Raw genomic sequence first — 18,275 nt, forward strand, 5'->3', positions numbered from 1 at the left:
TAGACTAGTCACTTTCAATTTGGTTTTCCTCTTGGGATACGCATGTTTCCGAAGATGTTCCAGTCCTCGTGAAGTGTAGCGGTTGAGCAATCTAACAACAACAGGCCACAGATAGGGTCCAAAGAAGGCTCGAGCCTACTTATGTCATGCTCAGGTTGGGATTCCTTTCCACCCAGTTCCCATGTGGGAAGTGTCTTAGAAGTGTTTCTTGATGTATTTTGATTTATATTACACCTCAAAAAACTGAAATTCAGAATCTGTTGTTCCTAAATAGCAAACCTCTTCTCCATAACTAACAACAGTTCAAGTTGTTGAACTGTCACTTATCTGATATCTTTGCTAAGCTATCGTTGGTCTATGGCGTTATACTGTCACTCATCTGATTTGACATTGGGGGCTCCTTGTATCATCTAAACCATAGGTGTCAAACTCATGGCCCGCGGGCCAAATGTGGCCCGCCACGTCATTTGATGTGGCCCCCAAGAGCTCTGCTAAAAAATAATAAAAAAAAAAAAAAATATTAAACATGAATCTTGGGTTAAAAAATTGCGGCGTTAAAGAATTGTGGGTTAATGCGTTAATAAAGCTTTAACTTTGACAGCCTTAGTTATTACACATTCTTACACATACATGTATGTTGAACATCTGAGGTATTGATGAAGTAACAAAGGAAAAAAGCCAAAAGCACTTACTCCTCAGACATTCTTTGACAATTTTACAGCCCAAAATACAAAAAAGATCCAGGCGGAATAGGTAACAAAGGGTTGAAGAAATATTGTCTGAACTGTCAGATGCAAACTGGCTGTGTGACATAACCGAGCATCTCGCTCAATTGAATAAGAAGCTGTAGGGACGCAAACAAGTCCCACCCAAAACTTGACCAATATAGTTGTGAACTGAGACAACCCTTATTTTGTTATTTTTGAGTACAGTTACAGTTGTGTGTTCATGCAGACACATAATAGCAATTTCATTACGAATTGAAAATGGGGGACCCTGAAGTAAACAAGTCGAAAGTCTTTCTCTGGTCTGCATCCCCTTAACAATTGTGTGTATTGAGCTGTACTGTACTGTACCCATTCTGCAATCTGTTCATTAAAGTTAATTAAACTATCTTCCATTAGTGGCCTCTGCAAGGTTGTGTGCAGCCATTTGTTTTTGTAACATCTGCTACATCTGTCCCACGTGTTCTTTGCAGCTCACAGTTGTTAGTTCTGCCCCTCTTGACTGTGACAAAAATGTTTTGAACAAACTTAATGTCATAGCTTGTATTTGATGATATTCTTCTTTGTTATTTACTTGAATGGTTTGATCATTGATTGATGGAGTAATATGGGGTTCTGATAAACAAAAAGTATCTGTTAAAATAACATAAGCTAACATATATTTTTACATCTATGCAAATGCATATGCAATATGTATAACTTGAATAAGTAATAAATACAGAAACAACATGTTTAACAATATGTAAATGAGTAGCTACATTTATTTTACATTACATTAACATTAATACGGTCTTTGGCCCTTTGAGGGCAACCATAATGCTGATGTGGCCCTCTGTGAAAATGAGTTTGACACCCCTGATCTAAACTATATACGTACTGTGTACTGTTGTGTACTTTTAAAGTAAAATGCTTAACGGAATATGCTAAGGTAATCTGAATTGGATACTTATTATTGTATTTTAGGCATATTTGTATGGATGTTAAATGTTAAATGGTGCATTTATATAGCGCTTTTATACAAAGCGCTTTGCAATTTGTTCAACTTATGCCTCACATTCACCCATTCACTCACACATTCACACACCGACAGTGGAGGCAACCATGCAAGGAGCCAACCTGTAAAGCAATTGGGGGTTAAGTGTCGCGCCATTATATCTGTAATATTGGATGATTAGGTAATAGGTATGGTATGTACTGTATGTATTTATTATAATCCATACAGGTTGTGTGGTGTGTATTACATCATCAATGTGTGTGAATGTCCTGGAGTATGCGCTAAAACAATTAGCACCATACTCCACACCTGGACAAGAGGCAGGGGAACTATGTGAGAATGCTGTTCATCGACTACAGCTCAGCATTCAATACCATAGTCCCCTCCAAACTCATAGCCAAGCTCAGGGACCTGGGCTTGAACTATGACCTGTGCCAGTGGGTCTTGGACTTCCTGACGGGCAGACCCCAGGTGGTAAGAGCCGGTAACTGCACCTCCTCATCCATCACGCTCAACATAGGGGCCCCCCAGGGCTGTGTTCTGAGCCCCCTCCTCTACTCCCTGTACACACATGACTGCGTAGCACAGCGGAACAACAACACCATCATCAAATTTGCTGATGACACAGTAGTGGTGGGCCTGATCTCTGCCAACGACGAAAGGGCCTACCTGGAAGAGGTAGAGAACCTGTCACAGTGGTGTCAGGAGAACTGCCTCTCCCTGAACGTCAGCAAAACAAAAGAGATGATTGTGGACTTCAGGAGGTCGGGGGTCAAGGACTACAGCCCTCAGCATCGACGGGGCACCGGTTGAGAGAGTGAACAGTTTCAAGTACCTCGGAGCCCACATATCCGAGGACTTGACATGGACCACACACATTGACAGTGTTGTGAAGAAGGCACGACAACGCCTCTACTTCCTCAGGCGCCTAAGGAAGTTACAAGTCAGTCAGAAGATCCTTAGGAACTTCTACTCATGTACAATAGAGAGCATCCTGACCGGCAACATCACCTCCTGGTTTGGGAATAGCACTGCACAAGACCGTAGCAGACTACAAAGAGTGACACGTTCAGCCGAACGCACAATTGGAGGGGGGCTTCCCACCCTCCAGAACATTTACAACAAGCGGTGCAAGGGGAAGGCTAAGAGAATTATTAAGGACTCGAGCCACCCGAACAACTGCCTCTTTGAACTGCTGCGGTCAGGCAAGCGATACCGGAGTCTTAAGGCGAGCACAGAAAGACTCAGAAGAAGCTTCTATCCCCAGGCCATCAGGCTGCTAAACGAACAATAATCGCTAAACGAACAATAATCACTATGCAACAACCATCAAATGCACACAGCACACACACCCACACGCACACACTCACTCAAACAAACAACACACTGCAGCACCCACTCTCCACACTTTAGATCACACAAACACACTTACACTTTATATTTATTGATAAAGGATTTGCACTACAACTCGTACACCTACTGTGAATTGTACCTAAATTGCACCTCGTCCCATTTCTCCATTTCTGCCTTGCACTATATAGTATTGTATATTAGTACACTGCACAGTATTGTATATTGTATATTGTATGGTAACTACGTCTATTCTGCATCGAACATTGTACATATGTCTAAACTGAACACTGTGACCTCTTTTTTTTACTTCTAATTTTACTATGTTTTTATTTCATACTTATCTTGTCTTGCACAGTCTCTGGAGCGCAACAGTAAGAAGCATTTTGTACAAAAGTATTCTGTACTTCTGTATGACAACTATTAAAGAAACTTGAACTTGAACTCCGGGAGGTAGCCTATAGTTAAATAAAAACACAGATTTTGGTGGTCTAACTTAGTTTGCTAGTTCGATTAGTCAAGTTTTCTAACCAAGTAGGGTCCATTTGATAGATTTGGTAGTTTATAGCAAAACATTTTAGTGATTGGATGGAAAAATAAAATGGCACTTGAACTGAAAGGGAGCTGTCAATCAAGCGTGATCTGAACATGCCCTCACAATCCTGAGAAATGGTCTCAGAAGCCATATGAGCTGGGTTTTATAATAGTTATTAATGTTTTTTAATCATCCAATGATGATTGATTGGGTGGTTAATAACACATTTGGCTGTGGTGAACTATTTACTTTCACTTTCCCCCGACTTTAAAGGAGATCAGCATTCGAGCGGTAAATTTAATGTGCTATGACTTGCCTGAGGGCCAAACATGGTCAAGCGGCAACTCACCTCTGTCTCCGCGGTGATCGTGAGTACCCAGGCCTGATTCCTGATCGGTCCACGTCTGTGTCTCATCAGTGCTGCATGGGGAAACACAGGAAAATGCTATATTTATTTATTTAATTATTTTTTAAATGTATTTTTCACACAAGTGTAGATTTATAAAAGGTAAACCACTATTATAAAAGACTAAAAAGGGGCTTATCCTGTTCCCATCAGTAAAAACCTCTCGAGCGACATGGCAGACATTTTGTCATTTCGGCAGGCAGAAAAGTGGAATTTTTTTTACTTGAATTAGGCACTGTCTGTAGTCTGTGCTCAAGCGAGGGGACATTTATGCGCACGCGCGGGAGCGCGCGCACGCGCCGGGAGCACGCGTGCACGTGGCACCATTAGCGTGCGTGCAACCACAGTTGATATCAGGAACGCACCGCTGATAATATACTATACAGTACAATGCATAAATGGGATGAGGTACAATTTAGGTAAAATTTACAGTAAGGTGTAATGAGGTATGGGTTGTAGTGCAAATTCTTTACCAATAAATATAAAGTGTATTTAGGTGTTCTAAAGTGGGTAAAGTGGGTGCTGCAGTGAGTTGTTTGTTTAAAGTGAGTGTGTGCGTGTGGATGTGTGTGCTGTGAGTGCATTTGATGGTTGTTACATAGTGTTATTGTCATTTAGCATTCTGATGGCCTGGGGATAGAAGCTTCTTCTTAGTCTCTCTGTGCTTGCCATGAGACTCCGGTATCGCTTGCTTGTGTGTGTATGTGTCCTAGCTTGTGTGTGTATGTGTCCTAGCTTGTGTGTGTGTGTGTGTGTCCTAGCTTGTGTGTGTGTGTGTGTGTGTGTGTACGTGTAGCTTGCCTATAAGAAGTGTGGTTCCTCTGTTGTTCGTAGTGTGAGTGGAGTAGAGCCAGCAGGGCAGGGAACCTGGTGGCCTCCCCTCCGTCTGAACCCCGGGACAACAGCTCCTGGTGGGGCCAGCCCTCAGACGCTTCCCTGGGGTAAATCTGCAGAGAGAGATGGAGAGAGAGAGATGGAGAGAGAGAGATGGAGAGAGAGAGAGAGAGAGAGAGAGAGAGAGAGAGAGAGAGAGAGAGAGAGAGAGAGAGAGAGAGAGAGAGAGAGAGAGAGAGAGAGAGAGAGGAGGGGGGGGGGGGGGAGAGAGAGGGAGAGAGAGAGATGAGTATAGATGCAGTCAGTTCCATATCAGCCAATAGTCATATTTTAAAACCGACAACCATCTCCAGAAGAGAGATTTATAGATGGATTTTATATCTGCTGTCAGGGTGCGATTTGCCGGGGGTTTCCCTACCTCTATTATTCATGTCTACCTCTGGTTGTTCATTTATCACCGTGGGGGTATGATTTACCCCCCCCCCCCCCCCTTCTGGTAATCTATAATATACTAGCGTTCATTCTTGCATTCAATTAAATAAATACATTTCTTCCAAAACTGTCAGCGGCCAACACAGCAGTGTCTTCTCCCTGCTTGCCAGTGTTTCCTCTCACTGGCGTGGAACTGCTGGCTACTGCGAAGATACGCTCTGCTCTACACTGAACTCTCCACACACAAGTACACATGAGCACACACATACACACACACAACACACATGCTGCATTCGCTCACACACAAACGGTCACTTTAAACAAAATGGAAAGGACACTTTAAAGGAACGAGGAAAATAAAGGTCACTTTAAGGAAAGAACTGATGCGGTTCTTGTATAGTATAGTTTAGATATAGCAAGTATAGCATAAGGATATAGAGTAAAAACTGTATATTGTATAGTAGTGTACATAGGAAACAGTGCCTTAAATCCATAGCTAACATTGTATTGCACTATCTCAGGACTTTAGCGTGTCTATTTTATCATGCCTATTTTTATGTCTATTTTATTACCTGTTTATTATGTCTATTTTATAATTTTGTATTATTGCACAATCAACGTGGGGCATGGCCACCCGCATTTAACTCTATGCCCTGGTATCTATGTGACAAATAAACCTCTTGAATCTTGAATCTTGAATCTCAAAGAAATTGTGAATTTCGTGAAGGTGGCTGTTGAGGTTATGCGTTATATACGATTGCATGTAACTGCTTAACTGTTTCCACAAGAGGGTGCTATAGGCGCAAGGGGACGTAGCTATTGATGCTGACGTCAGGTAAGAGGTATAAAAGGAGTTGTTACCTCCCCCTCGATCTCTTCCTCCGTCGCTCTCACAGAGAGAGAAGGTCTCATGTGCATAATGATGTGTGAATAATAAACCACGCCAAAGGCTAAAGAGAGGAACCTTGTCGTCATGGCCAAGTTATTGTTGCTCCACAGGTGACTCTGTCAACAGTGGCGAAAGTCAAAGTTTCTCTCTGACGTGCCAAGAGTTTCATAATCATCCTCTTCATCAGAAGGCTCTAAGCAGCACCGTCCAGCAATATGTATAAATTCCTTGAAAATCACCTACACAATATATGGTGCTGAAAACTTTCTGTCAGATAAGCGGCCAGTGACAAGTATGAACACATCATTGCTACAGGAGAAGATATACTCTGCTCTGCTGAAGATATACACTCTGCTCTACAGCTGGAGAGGCCACTCTGCCTCATGACTGGTGGGAAACGAACCAGAGAAATTGATTCAGTGTGGATATCGTGAAGGGGGCGAGAGATTCGCGTCAAAGAGAATTACCCTTGACGTGCCAAGAGTTTCATAAACATCGCCAGTCTGTCGAGAGGTCGTTTATTGTATATCTTTGCGAGTGCTGGAGGGTAAATTCCTCAATTTAGAAAAATGGAAACAAACGACAAACAAATTAAAAAACAGACTTTCCGTAGCGTCGATTGATGAGTTGTGTGCGTTTTATATGCATATAACTGTATATCATTTTTTGTATGGCCTACGTTCACAAAGCACACCCTGTTTGCTGTTATAGCTAAACACACACACACAGATATTCAAACACCGTTATGGCTATGTTGTGTTATACTATCTGTATTGTATTATATTAATATTAGTGGTGGTAGCAGTAGCAGTAGTAGTAGTAGCAATAACAGTAGTAGTAGTAGTAGTAGTAGTAGTAGTAGTAGTAGTAGTAGTAGTAGTAGTAGTAGTAGTAGTAGTAGTAGTAGTAGTAGTAGTAGTAGTAGTAGTAGTAGTAGTAGTATTTCATATTAAATCACAATGTGCAGGTTTACTCCATAGTGGATCTGATTTGGATCACGTTGGACTGTAATGTGACGTAGACGCTCACCAGCTCAAAGGGTCCTGGTGTCTTCAGCTGTCTCTGAAATTGGAGGAGGAGGAGAAGCTCGTCCTCCGGCAAACAGAGACCATATGTCCCTCTACAGCCACCGTACTGTCCAGAGACAAAAACAAACAAACATAATAAAAAGCCTATGAGGATTATACAAAAAATACAGTAGAGTAATGATCCTCAACAATACAGAACAGTTGTGCCAACATAGTGGTGTGTAAACCTCTGCAATTTGAATAAAATCGAGGATGTATTATGACCCTTGGGACTCAGGAAAACCCATTAAAAACCCATTGTATAACTTTCAAAATGCATTTCCCTTTATCTCTGGTGTTTTTCTTTCTTTTTTGTTTGGAGCGATGAGGTTCTCCTTTGACAATAATGGTCAACCACAGAATCCACCAGACTTTGTTCCTAATTGAGGTCAGGACATTCCTTTTCGTTTTCACATCGTACAGAGTATAATGATGAACACTGTCTGGTTTACGGGAATGGGCACAGACGCTGAGTGATACTGTAAATGTAGTGCGTAGGGCCGTGCGGCTTCGACATATGGATTCTGCCGCCCATACGGCGTTTCACTTCAAAGTAAACAAACAGATCTTTTTTAGCGGTCACTTTTGATTTATTGAATCCCGTTTTCATGGACTATTAGGGAACCTCTTGGGAAAATGAGGGAGAATCATATCTAGTCCACCCTGGTTTAGAGGGGCGTCACAAACAGTAATGTTACGTTGTTCAGGAATGTTTCTAGGGCTTTCATCTTCATGCCAGGAGACCTCACAGGGTGATGCAATGTGGGTAAACTTAACAAACTCAGAGTATAAAATGGACTGCATTCATATAGTGCTTTTATCCAAAGCGCTTTACAACTTATGCCTCAAATTCACCCGTTCACTCACACATTCACACACCGACTCATCGGGAGCCATTAGGGGTTTAAGTGTCTTGCTCAAGGACACTTCGACACGCTGCAGAGAGGAGTGGGAATCAAACCGGGAACCTTTACGATTACCAGACAACCGCTCTACCTCCTGAGCCACTGTCCCTTTACCAGTACAATTCTTAATAATAATAATCTCAAGCTCCGCCCTCTTTTCTTGATCCTCCAATCACAATGGTTGCTTCCCTCTGGGCAGATTGAGATTAGGCAGGGGTGTAAAAAGTACCCAGAAATTATACTTAAATGAAAGTATGGGTACCGTCTCAAAATCTTACTCAAGTAAAAGTCAGAGTATCTGGCTAAAAACACACTTAAAAAAAAAAAAATTTGGAACAAATGTTTTTTATTTTCCCCTTTTTTTTTTACATGAAACAAGACAAACTATACAGTAACAGTAATAATCAACGGTAAATCACAGGACAATAACAGAAATAATAATAACAATAATGACAGTCCAGTAATTAAATCAGAATGAAAGTAGACTAAAAGACATAAAAATAATAAATACAATACATGGAGAAGTTCCCCTTCTTTGCAGGGCTATAACTTTTTAAATTCTATTGCTAGATTGCCATTATTAGGGCCCATTCAATGTCCTATATGTATTGTTCTTGGTGTAGCAACGTTAAACCTTTTCATTCACATATTCATACTAAAATATGGTCTAAAGTATAAGTATGTTTTCATCTCTTTCTGCAGCTTTCTCCAGAACGTGATTTATAGCCCCAAATGCATTATATTGATGATCAAATACAGTTTGGTAGGAATCTGTGCGAGATAAAAAATTTCAACTGGACGTACTTCTAGAATTTACTACACGTCATCTGATGTTGACCGGATGGGCGAGGGGGCGTTTATAATTCCGTGGGCAACGTTATACCATTCATCTAATGTGGGTCATATGTTCATCATAGCAGTTTATATCGAACACGGTAATACTACACGCTAAAACTCACCCCAGTCTCCTCGGGCCGTTGGGCGATCAGCGTGGAGTAGACAGTTTTCGATTATGGGATGTTGAAATGCCCGATCTATTTCCAATAGTATATACGTCCAAATCATGTTGTTTTTTCGAGTTATTTCCACCGATCGATGTTCACTGTGTGAAGACAGAGTCTCTCTAACATTAGCGAGTGCCCGGACCCCATATGGAGTGAGTCCTGCCGGTTCAAAGGTTGATATCCGGTTTCGATCTGCCGATCGGCCACCAGATGGCACTCTTAAACCGCTAGAGGGTTGAGAGGAGATCAGCACTGTGTGTCAAGGCTCCAGAATGGAAATATGATTTCGATCACAGATTTTTGAAATATTGATATCAAAGACGAGTTACGGCGTCCTCGGCAACTTGAGCATGGCGGGGAATGACGAGTTCCGGCGTTTTCGGCAGTTAAAGTGTTAAAGGAAAACTCCAACATTTTGGGAAATTAGCTTATTTAACATCTTCCCTGGAGTTAGACAAGAAGATACATACCTTTTTTGTCTCTGTGCGTGCATTTAGCTTTGGGAACAGTAGCTCCGTTAGCATAGCTTAGCTTCATCACTGGAAGTGGGGCAGTGCAATAGCCTGACGTTCCCTACAGAGTCCTACAGTCACGAAATACAATCCAAATACAACTCCAAAACGTTCCTGTAAACATGTTGTGACCTGTGTATTTACCACATTCAGTGAGTGATTTCAACGTGAAGCCGTGTTTGTTGATATTCTCATTCATTCAAAGGATCCGAACCGATTGAAGTTTATGGATACCATGACTTAAAATCCTCTTACCTTGACGATTAAAAGCCTCCCCAATTTAGAAAACAGTAATCCAATGGCTGGTATTGATAATATAATACTAACTACTGCACGGAGCTAACCGGAGCTAACACAGAAGCGGACGGTCACTAAAGCAAATATAATGACTTCCTTTCTGGGGGTTTTCAAAATAAAAGAGCGACGTCTATAGCAGCGGAAAATGTTTCATTTGTACATTATCTAACGTTAACATGAACCTAAACTAACTTTAGGTTAGTTGTAACGTTAGTTTAGGTTCGTGTTAACGTTAGATAATGTACAAAATAAACGTTTTCCGCTGCTATAGACGTTGCTCTTTTATTTTGAAAACCCCCAGAAAGGAAGTCATTATATTTGCTTTAGTGACCGTCCGGTTCTGTGTTAGCTCCGGTTAGCTCCGTGCAGTAGTTAGTATTATATTATCAATACCAGCCATTGGATTACTGTTTTCTAAATTGGGGAGGCTTTTAATCGTCAAGGTAAGAGGATTTTAAGTCATGGTATCCATAAACTTCAATCGGTTCGGATCCTTTGAATGAATGAGAATATCAACAAACACGGCTTCACGTTGAAATCACTGACTGCGCCCAGAGACGAGTGGTTAGGCAAAAAATAGTTCCGAGTATATTTGCTTAGAAAACGTAATTGTCGAATTCAATAATTTTTTATTTCTCCATGTGGTAAATACACAGGTCACAACATGTTTACAGGAACGTTTTGGAGTTGTATTTGGATTGTATTTCGTGACTGTAGGACTCTGTAGGGAACGTCAGGCTATTGCACCGCCCCACTTCCAGTGATGAAGCTAAGCTACGCTAACAGAGCTACTGTTCCCAAAGCTAAATGCACGCACAGAGACAAAAAAGGTGTGTATCTTCTTGTCTAACTCCAGGGAAGATGTTAAATAAGCTAATTTCCCAAAATGTTGGAGTAAGTATTGTAACAAAGTACAATTACTCAAGCACTTTACACCCCTGCCCAAGGGTACGTAGTCCTCCACCCTCATGTACCCTGGTTGTCTCTGTGTGCTGACCTGTCCACTGTGAGCAGGGAGCAGGAAGTGCAGTGTATCCTCCAGGATCAGCTCCTTGGTGATCTGTCCGTCAAAAGCTGGGTCCGTCAGTCCCAAGAAGCTCAGGTCAGCCTCAACCTAGAGAGAGAGAGAGAGAGAGAGAGAGAGAGAGAGAGAGAGAGAGAGAGAGAGAGAGAGAGAGAGAGAGAGAGAGAGAGAGAGAGAGAGAGAGAGAGAGAGAGAGAGAGAGAGAGAGAGAGAGAGAGAGAGAGAGAGAGAGAGAGAGACAGAGACAGAGAGACAGAGAGACAGAGAGACAGAGAGAGAGAGAGAGAGAGATGGTCCAAACTGTAGTTAGGAATAGTTCAGGATCTACTCCTCACTGGTTGGTGAGCAAATACTGACCCCTAGTGGAGACCTGAGGTCTGTTCGGAGTATCTAGGGGCAGAGTGGAGGTTAAACCTGGGAGTCACATCACTTCCGTATGGCCCAGGTGGTGTATATATATTACATGTTATGTTGTATTAAATAACACGGTCCTGTGTAGCTCAATAGGTAGAATGATTGGCCCCTGGGGCCACCGTACATGTATGCAGTCGTTCCATTGTGTCCTCCGGCAAGACTAGAAATGCACTCGTTCGAGTCTTTGATTTATCTTGATTCGATGTTAATAAAATAATGAGGATAAACGTCATCATTTGCATTAACCCTTTCACCGCCACACCACATAAGGTTAACTGTTTCACTACCACACTATAGAAGGTTAACCCTTTCCCTACCACACCACAGAAGGTTAACTTTTTCACTACCACACTAAGGTTAACCCTTTCACTACCACACCACAGAAGGTTAACCCTTTCACTATCACACTATAGAAGGTTAACCCTTCCACTACCACACTACAGAAGGTTAACCCTTTCACTACCACACTATATAATGTTAACCCTTTTACTACCACACTGGTGATAGTGGTAGTGAAAGGTTAATTCTGTAGTGTGGTAGTGAAAGGGTTAGATCGCTAACGCTGTGGCGTCTTTGACGAAGGCGGACAGGATCACTTGGATTGGTCCCCGGGGCGTGGCTCATGTTGACGCCCTATCTGCTCCCGGCTGCCCATGGGGGGAAGGACGACGGGATGGGTTAAGCGCAGAGACTCTATCGCATCGGCGACTGAGGAAAGACAATGCGTGTGTGTGTGTATCCCGGTGTGTGTGTGCCGCTCCAATTGCATGTCCAGTTCGTTGCATGCCGATTAAAGACCCCCTAAAGAGGTCCTGCATTATTATTATTATTATTATAATAATGGTCTTTGCTTTTGTGGTCTTTGCTTTTGTGTTTCTTCTGTTTCCATTCCATTCTTCATCACGGTACACATTTGGAACCTTTTCGGTATGGTTATTGGTACCTACACACCTGGACACATTATTAACGACCTCTTCCTGAGGCTTGGCCCATGACAGAGTTTTTGCCACGTTCAGGTTTCCTCAGCTCACATCAATCACATGTCCTGCACAACAGCTGAAATCCCCTTTGCTGCTCCCTCTCTCCTTCATTGGTTGTCATATACAAATAAAAATAAAGCAGAAATGCCAAAAATATATCTTTAAAAAAAAAGTCAGACGGCCGGGTAGCGCAGCGGACTAAGCGTCTGTCTACCACCACAGAGACAGTGGGATCGAATCCAGCTGTGGTGCTTCCGGGTTGGCCGACCGTCAACACAATTGGCAGTGTCAGCGGGTGGGAAACCCGGCAGCGTGTAGCTTTATGCCAAGCAAGCAGTGCAAAAATTTACCGTAGTGGCATGCAGTAATGCGCCTTTCATTTTCCGCCGCCCAGCGCCCAGGTCGCGCGGAAATAGGCTGTCTATTGCCATTCTCTTTGACAAACTCTAACCTTAACCAGCTCCTTAACAACGCCTAAACTTAACCGTTCTAACCTTAACCAACTCCGAAACAATGCCTAACCTTAACCTTAACCTTAACCATGCCTAACCTTAACCATAGAAATTATATTGCCATTCTCTTTGACAAACTCTAACCTTAACCAGCTCCTTAACAGCGCCTAAACTTAACCGTTAAAAAAAAATCACGTTAAAAAATATTTTCGATGGGATTCGAACTCACCAGCAAACAAGCCATAGGATCCACAGCCATGTGTCCTTGCCAATTGAGCTATTTGCTAGATACTGAATAAGGGGCGGTGACTTATATATATTGAGCTCCGCTCTCATGCGCGGATCTCGGATCTCATGCGCATGCGCGGGCACCTCGCGCGAGCACGCCGGCGCACGCACGCACCTGAGCGAGCACGCCGCCGCCGGTGCACGCACGGTAGCATTTGTCTGAAAAGAAGGGCGCTTTACCGCACTAGCGTGCGGTGACGAATGCGGAAGCATTTTTGCACTGCTTGCTTGGCATTAACGTACAGGCAACCCGGCAAGGGTGGGTCCTGGTCGCTGTAAACAGCGACTCCTACAGATCGGTCGGGGCGCCTGCACAGCGAGGCAAGGATCTAGGAGAGGTAGTGTGACCTTCCACACGTTACACTCTCTCAGTGAGAGTCCGCGCTGCCAGGTGAAAAGAAGCGGTGGGCTGGGTACACATGTGTCGGAGGAAGCATGTGATAGTCTCCGCCCTCCCGGACCGACGGTAGGGGGTAGAGTGCGCAATGATCAGGAAGGGGATTGGGAATTGGCATAACGACTAACATTGGGAGGGGAGAAAAACGGAAAAAGAAGGGGGGGGGGGGGGGGGGGAGATAATAAAAAAAAAAATTAAATAAAAAAAATTAGTTGTAGTTGCCAGACCATGGGTCATAGGTCACAGGTCCTGTAGCGTTCTCATATGATATGAAAAACACATCTAATAGCGAAAACCGAGAATTACATTTTCCGTCAGGGCCGATAACCAATATTTACCAATACCATTATGATGGAGTCTGTGTATAGAAATAAAGTTCCAACGGTAATGCTATTTTTAATATAGGGTCTTTTGAAAATGATAAGACTTGAAGACACTGTAAAATAGAAAACAATCTGTCTATATTTCAGTTTCTGCCGTCTATTTTAATGCTGTACCGAACCCGCAAGTACTAAACGAAAATATGATTGTGTGACGGACGGACGGACGGACGGACGGGGGGGTGGGGTATGGTATGGTATGCAGTCGTTCCATTGTGTCCTCCGGCAAGACTAGAAATGCACTCGTTCGAGTCTTTGATTTATCTTGATTCGATGTTAATAAAATAATGAGGATAAACGTCATCATTTGCATTAACCCTTTCACCGCCACACCACATAAGGTTAACTGTTTCACTACCACACTATAGAAGGTTAACCCTTTCCCTACCACACCACAGAAGGTTAACTTTTTCACTACCACACTAAGGTTAACCCTTTCACTACCACACCACAGAAGGTTAACCCTTTCACTATCACACTATAGAAGGTTAACCCTTCCACTACCACACTACAGAAGGTTAACCCTTTCACTACCACACTATATAATGTTAACCCTTTTACTACCACACTGGTGATAGTGGTAGTGAAAGGTTAATTCTGTAGTGTGGTAGTGAAAGGGTTAGATCGCTAACGCTGTGGCGTCTTTGACGAAGGCGGACAGGATCACTTGGATTGGTCCCCGGGGCGTGGCTCATGTTGACGCCCTATCTGCTCCCGGCTGCCCATGGGGGGAAGGACGACGGGATGGGTTAAGCGCAGAGACTCTATCGCATCGGCGACTGAGGAAAGACAATGCGTGTGTGTGTGTATCCCGGTGTGTGTGTGCCGCTCCAATTGCATGTCCAGTTCGTTGCATGCCGATTAAAGACCCCCTAAAGAGGTCCTGCATTATTATTATTATTATTATAATAATGGTCTTTGCTTTTGTGGTCTTTGCTTTTGTGTTTCTTCTGTTTCCATTCCATTCTTCATCACGGTACACATTTGGAACCTTTTCGGTATGGTTATTGGTACCTACACACCTGGACACATTATTAACGACCTCTTCCTGAGGCTTGGCCCATGACAGAGTTTTTGCCACGTTCAGGTTTCCTCAGCTCACATCAATCACATGTCCTGCACAACAGCTGAAATCCCCTTTGCTGCTCCCTCTCTCCTTCATTGGTTGTCATATACAAATAAAAATAAAGCAGAAATGCCAAAAATATATCTTTAAAAAAAAAGTCAGACGGCCGGGTAGCGCAGCGGACTAAGCGTCTGTCTACCACCACAGAGACAGTGGGATCGAATCCAGCTGTGGTGCTTCCGGGTTGGCCGACCGTCAACACAATTGGCAGTGTCAGCGGGTGGGAAACCCGGCAGCGTGTAGCTTTATGCCAAGCAAGCAGTGCAAAAATTTACCGTAGTGGCATGCAGTAATGCGCCTTTCATTTTCCGCCGCCCAGCGCCCAGGTCGCGCGGAAATAGGCTGTCTATTGCCATTCTCTTTGACAAACTCTAACCTTAACCAGCTCCTTAACAACGCCTAAACTTAACCGTTCTAACCTTAACCAACTCCGAAACAATGCCTAACCTTAACCTTAACCTTAACCATGCCTAACCTTAACCATAGAAATTATATTGCCATTCTCTTTGACAAACTCTAACCTTAACCAGCTCCTTAACAGCGCCTAAACTTAACCGTTAAAAAAAAATCACGTTAAAAAATATTTTCGATGGGATTCGAACTCACCAGCAAACAAGCCATAGGATCCACAGCCATGTGTCCTTGCCAATTGAGCTATTTGCTAGATACTGAATAAGGGGCGGTGACTTATATATATTGAGCTCCGCTCTCATGCGCGGATCTCGGATCTCATGCGCATGCGCGGGCACCTCGCGCGAGCACGCCGGCGCACGCACGCACCTGAGCGAGCACGCCGCCGCCGGTGCACGCACGGTAGCATTTGTCTGAAAAGAAGGGCGCTTTACCGCACTAGCGTGCGGTGACGAATGCGGAAGCATTTTTGCACTGCTTGCTTGGCATTAACGTACAGGCAACCCGGCAAGGGTGGGTCCTGGTCGCTGTAAACAGCGACTCCTACAGATCGGTCGGGGCGCCTGCACAGCGAGGCAAGGATCTAGGAGAGGTAGTGTGACCTTCCACACGTTACACTCTCTCAGTGAGAGTCCGCGCTGCCAGGTGAAAAGAAGCGGTGGGCTGGGTACACATGTGTCGGAGGAAGCATGTGATAGTCTCCGCCCTCCCGGACCGACGGTAGGGGGTAGAGTGCGCAATGATCAGGAAGGGGATTGGGAATTGGCATAACGACTAACATTGGGAGGGGAGAAAAACGGAAAAAGAAGGGGGGGGGGGGGGGGGGGAGATAATAAAAAAAAAAATTAAATAAAAAAAATTAGTTGTAGTTGCCAGACCATGGGTCATAGGTCACAGGTCCTGTAGCGTTCTCATATGATATGAAAAACACATCTAATAGCGAAAACCGAGAATTACATTTTCCGTCAGGGCCGATAACCAATATTTACCAATACCATTATGATGGAGTCTGTGTATAGAAATAAAGTTCCAACGGTAATGCTATTTTTAATATAGGGTCTTTTGAAAATGATAAGACTTGAAGACACTGTAAAATAGAAAACAATCTGTCTATATTTCAGTTTCTGCCGTCTATTTTAATGCTGTACCGAACCCGCAAGTACTAAACGAAAATATGATTGTGTGACGGACGGACGGACGGACGGACGGGGGGACGGACGGGGGGGTGGCGCAGCGGACTAAGCGCTCGTCACCAACGCGAGAGACACTAGTGCCGGCCGTCATACTGGCTCAATTGGCAGAGTCAGCGGGCGGGAAGGATCTGGAGGGAGGTAGTGTGATCCTTCCACACGTTACACTCACCCAGTGAGAGTCCGCGCTGCCAGGTGAAAAGAAGCGGTGGGCTGGGTACACATGTGTCGGAGGAAGCATGTGATAGTCTCCGCCCTGCCAGACCGACGGTAGGGGGTAGAGTGCGCTACGACCAGGTAGGGGATTGGGAATTGGCATAACGACTAACATTGGGAGGGGAGAAAAACGGAAAAAGAAGGGGGAAAAAAGATAATTCAATTTATAAACATAAATTTATATATATCACTACTATCATATTATATTAGTCTACAGTATATATACTTGTATTTCAATCTGTGTGTCGCCCTCCAGCTGACTCTGAAGCTGAAGGTTCTTCCTTCTCTTGCTGCATTTAAAAGTAGGATCTCCGACCACCGTGTCAACTTGTAACCGTCTTAACTGATTTGACGATAGACTTGATGCTTCTGTGCTGAAATACCAGCATGTCTACCTGTCTGTCTACCTGCATGTCTACCTGTCTGTCTGTCTGTCTGTCTGTCTGTCTGTCTGTCTACCTGCCTGTCTGTCTACCTGCCTGTCTACCTGTCTGTCTACCTGTCTGTCTACCTGTCTGTCTGTCTGCCTGTCTACCTGTCTGTCTACCTGTCTGTCTACCTGTCTGTCTACCTGTCTGTCTGTCTGTCTGTCTACCTGTCTGTCTACCTGTCTGTCTACCTGTCTGTCTGTCTGTCTGTCTACCTGTCTGTCTACCTGTCTGTCTACCTATCTGTCTACCTGTCTGTCTACCTGTCTGTCTGTCTGTCTGTCTGTCTGTCTGTCTAGCTGCCTGTCTACCTGTCTGTCTACCTGTCTGTCTACCTGTCCAGCAGAGCCCACGCTGGATAAGAAGCTTCATTTCAACAAAGGACCTCGTCTCAAAAACCTCTGAGGCTGAAGGTTCTTCCTTCTCTTGCTGCATTTAAAGATCTTATGATCTTCGACTTGGAACTTGGTCTTTACAGATTTTTTATTGTTGATTCTTGTTGAATGTGTATGAAATTGCTGATAAACGGTGTCTTGTAAGCTCGTCTTCGCTATAAATGAGGATAACCTCAGTGTCTTCAAGTTCATGTTAAAGTTATTTATTTGTGAAATACACAACAATACAGGGGCATTGCAGGTCATGACATGTTTGTGTTTCGAGCTCAGACTCAACAGTGCACAATTAAGAAACAACAATCAATACAAGAATGGTAACAATAAGTAGTAGTAGTAAGATCAAATATAAAATTAGATACGATGAAATAAAATAGTCAATTATTTACAGAAAGTGTCTTGCGTATAAGTGTATGTGCATATTAACACTTTGGTTGCCTTGGGTTAAATTAATGATATACCATAGATTGCCAGCGCTATTTGTCTATGGAGAAAGTCCCCTTCTTTGCAGGGCTATAACTTTTTAAATTCTATTGCTACATTGCCATTATTAGGGCCCATTCAAAGTCCTATATGTATTGTTCATTGTGTAGCAACGTTAAACTTTTTCATTCACATATTCATAGT

General features: G+C 43.4%; 1 protein-coding gene across 1 annotated transcript in view; it reads right to left on the reverse strand.

Moving 5' to 3' along the window:
• The window catches only part of cped1 (cadherin-like and PC-esterase domain containing 1), a gene marked incomplete at its 3' end in the record, with an annotated part of 199,436 nt that overhangs the window by 76,781 nt on the left and 104,380 nt on the right, over positions 1-18,275 (reverse strand). The window contains 4 exon segments of the mRNA XM_084330949.1: positions 3,954-4,024; positions 4,812-4,957; positions 7,195-7,299; positions 10,948-11,064. Coding sequence (XP_084187075.1) covers positions 3,954-4,024; positions 4,812-4,957; positions 7,195-7,299; positions 10,948-11,064 — 439 coding nt within the window.

The sequence above is a fragment of the Notolepis coatsorum genome (genome assembly GCF_963971535.1).
Source record: "Notolepis coatsorum genome assembly, chromosome: 15".
Classification (NCBI taxonomy): Eukaryota; Metazoa; Chordata; class Actinopteri; order Aulopiformes; family Paralepididae; genus Notolepis; species Notolepis coatsorum.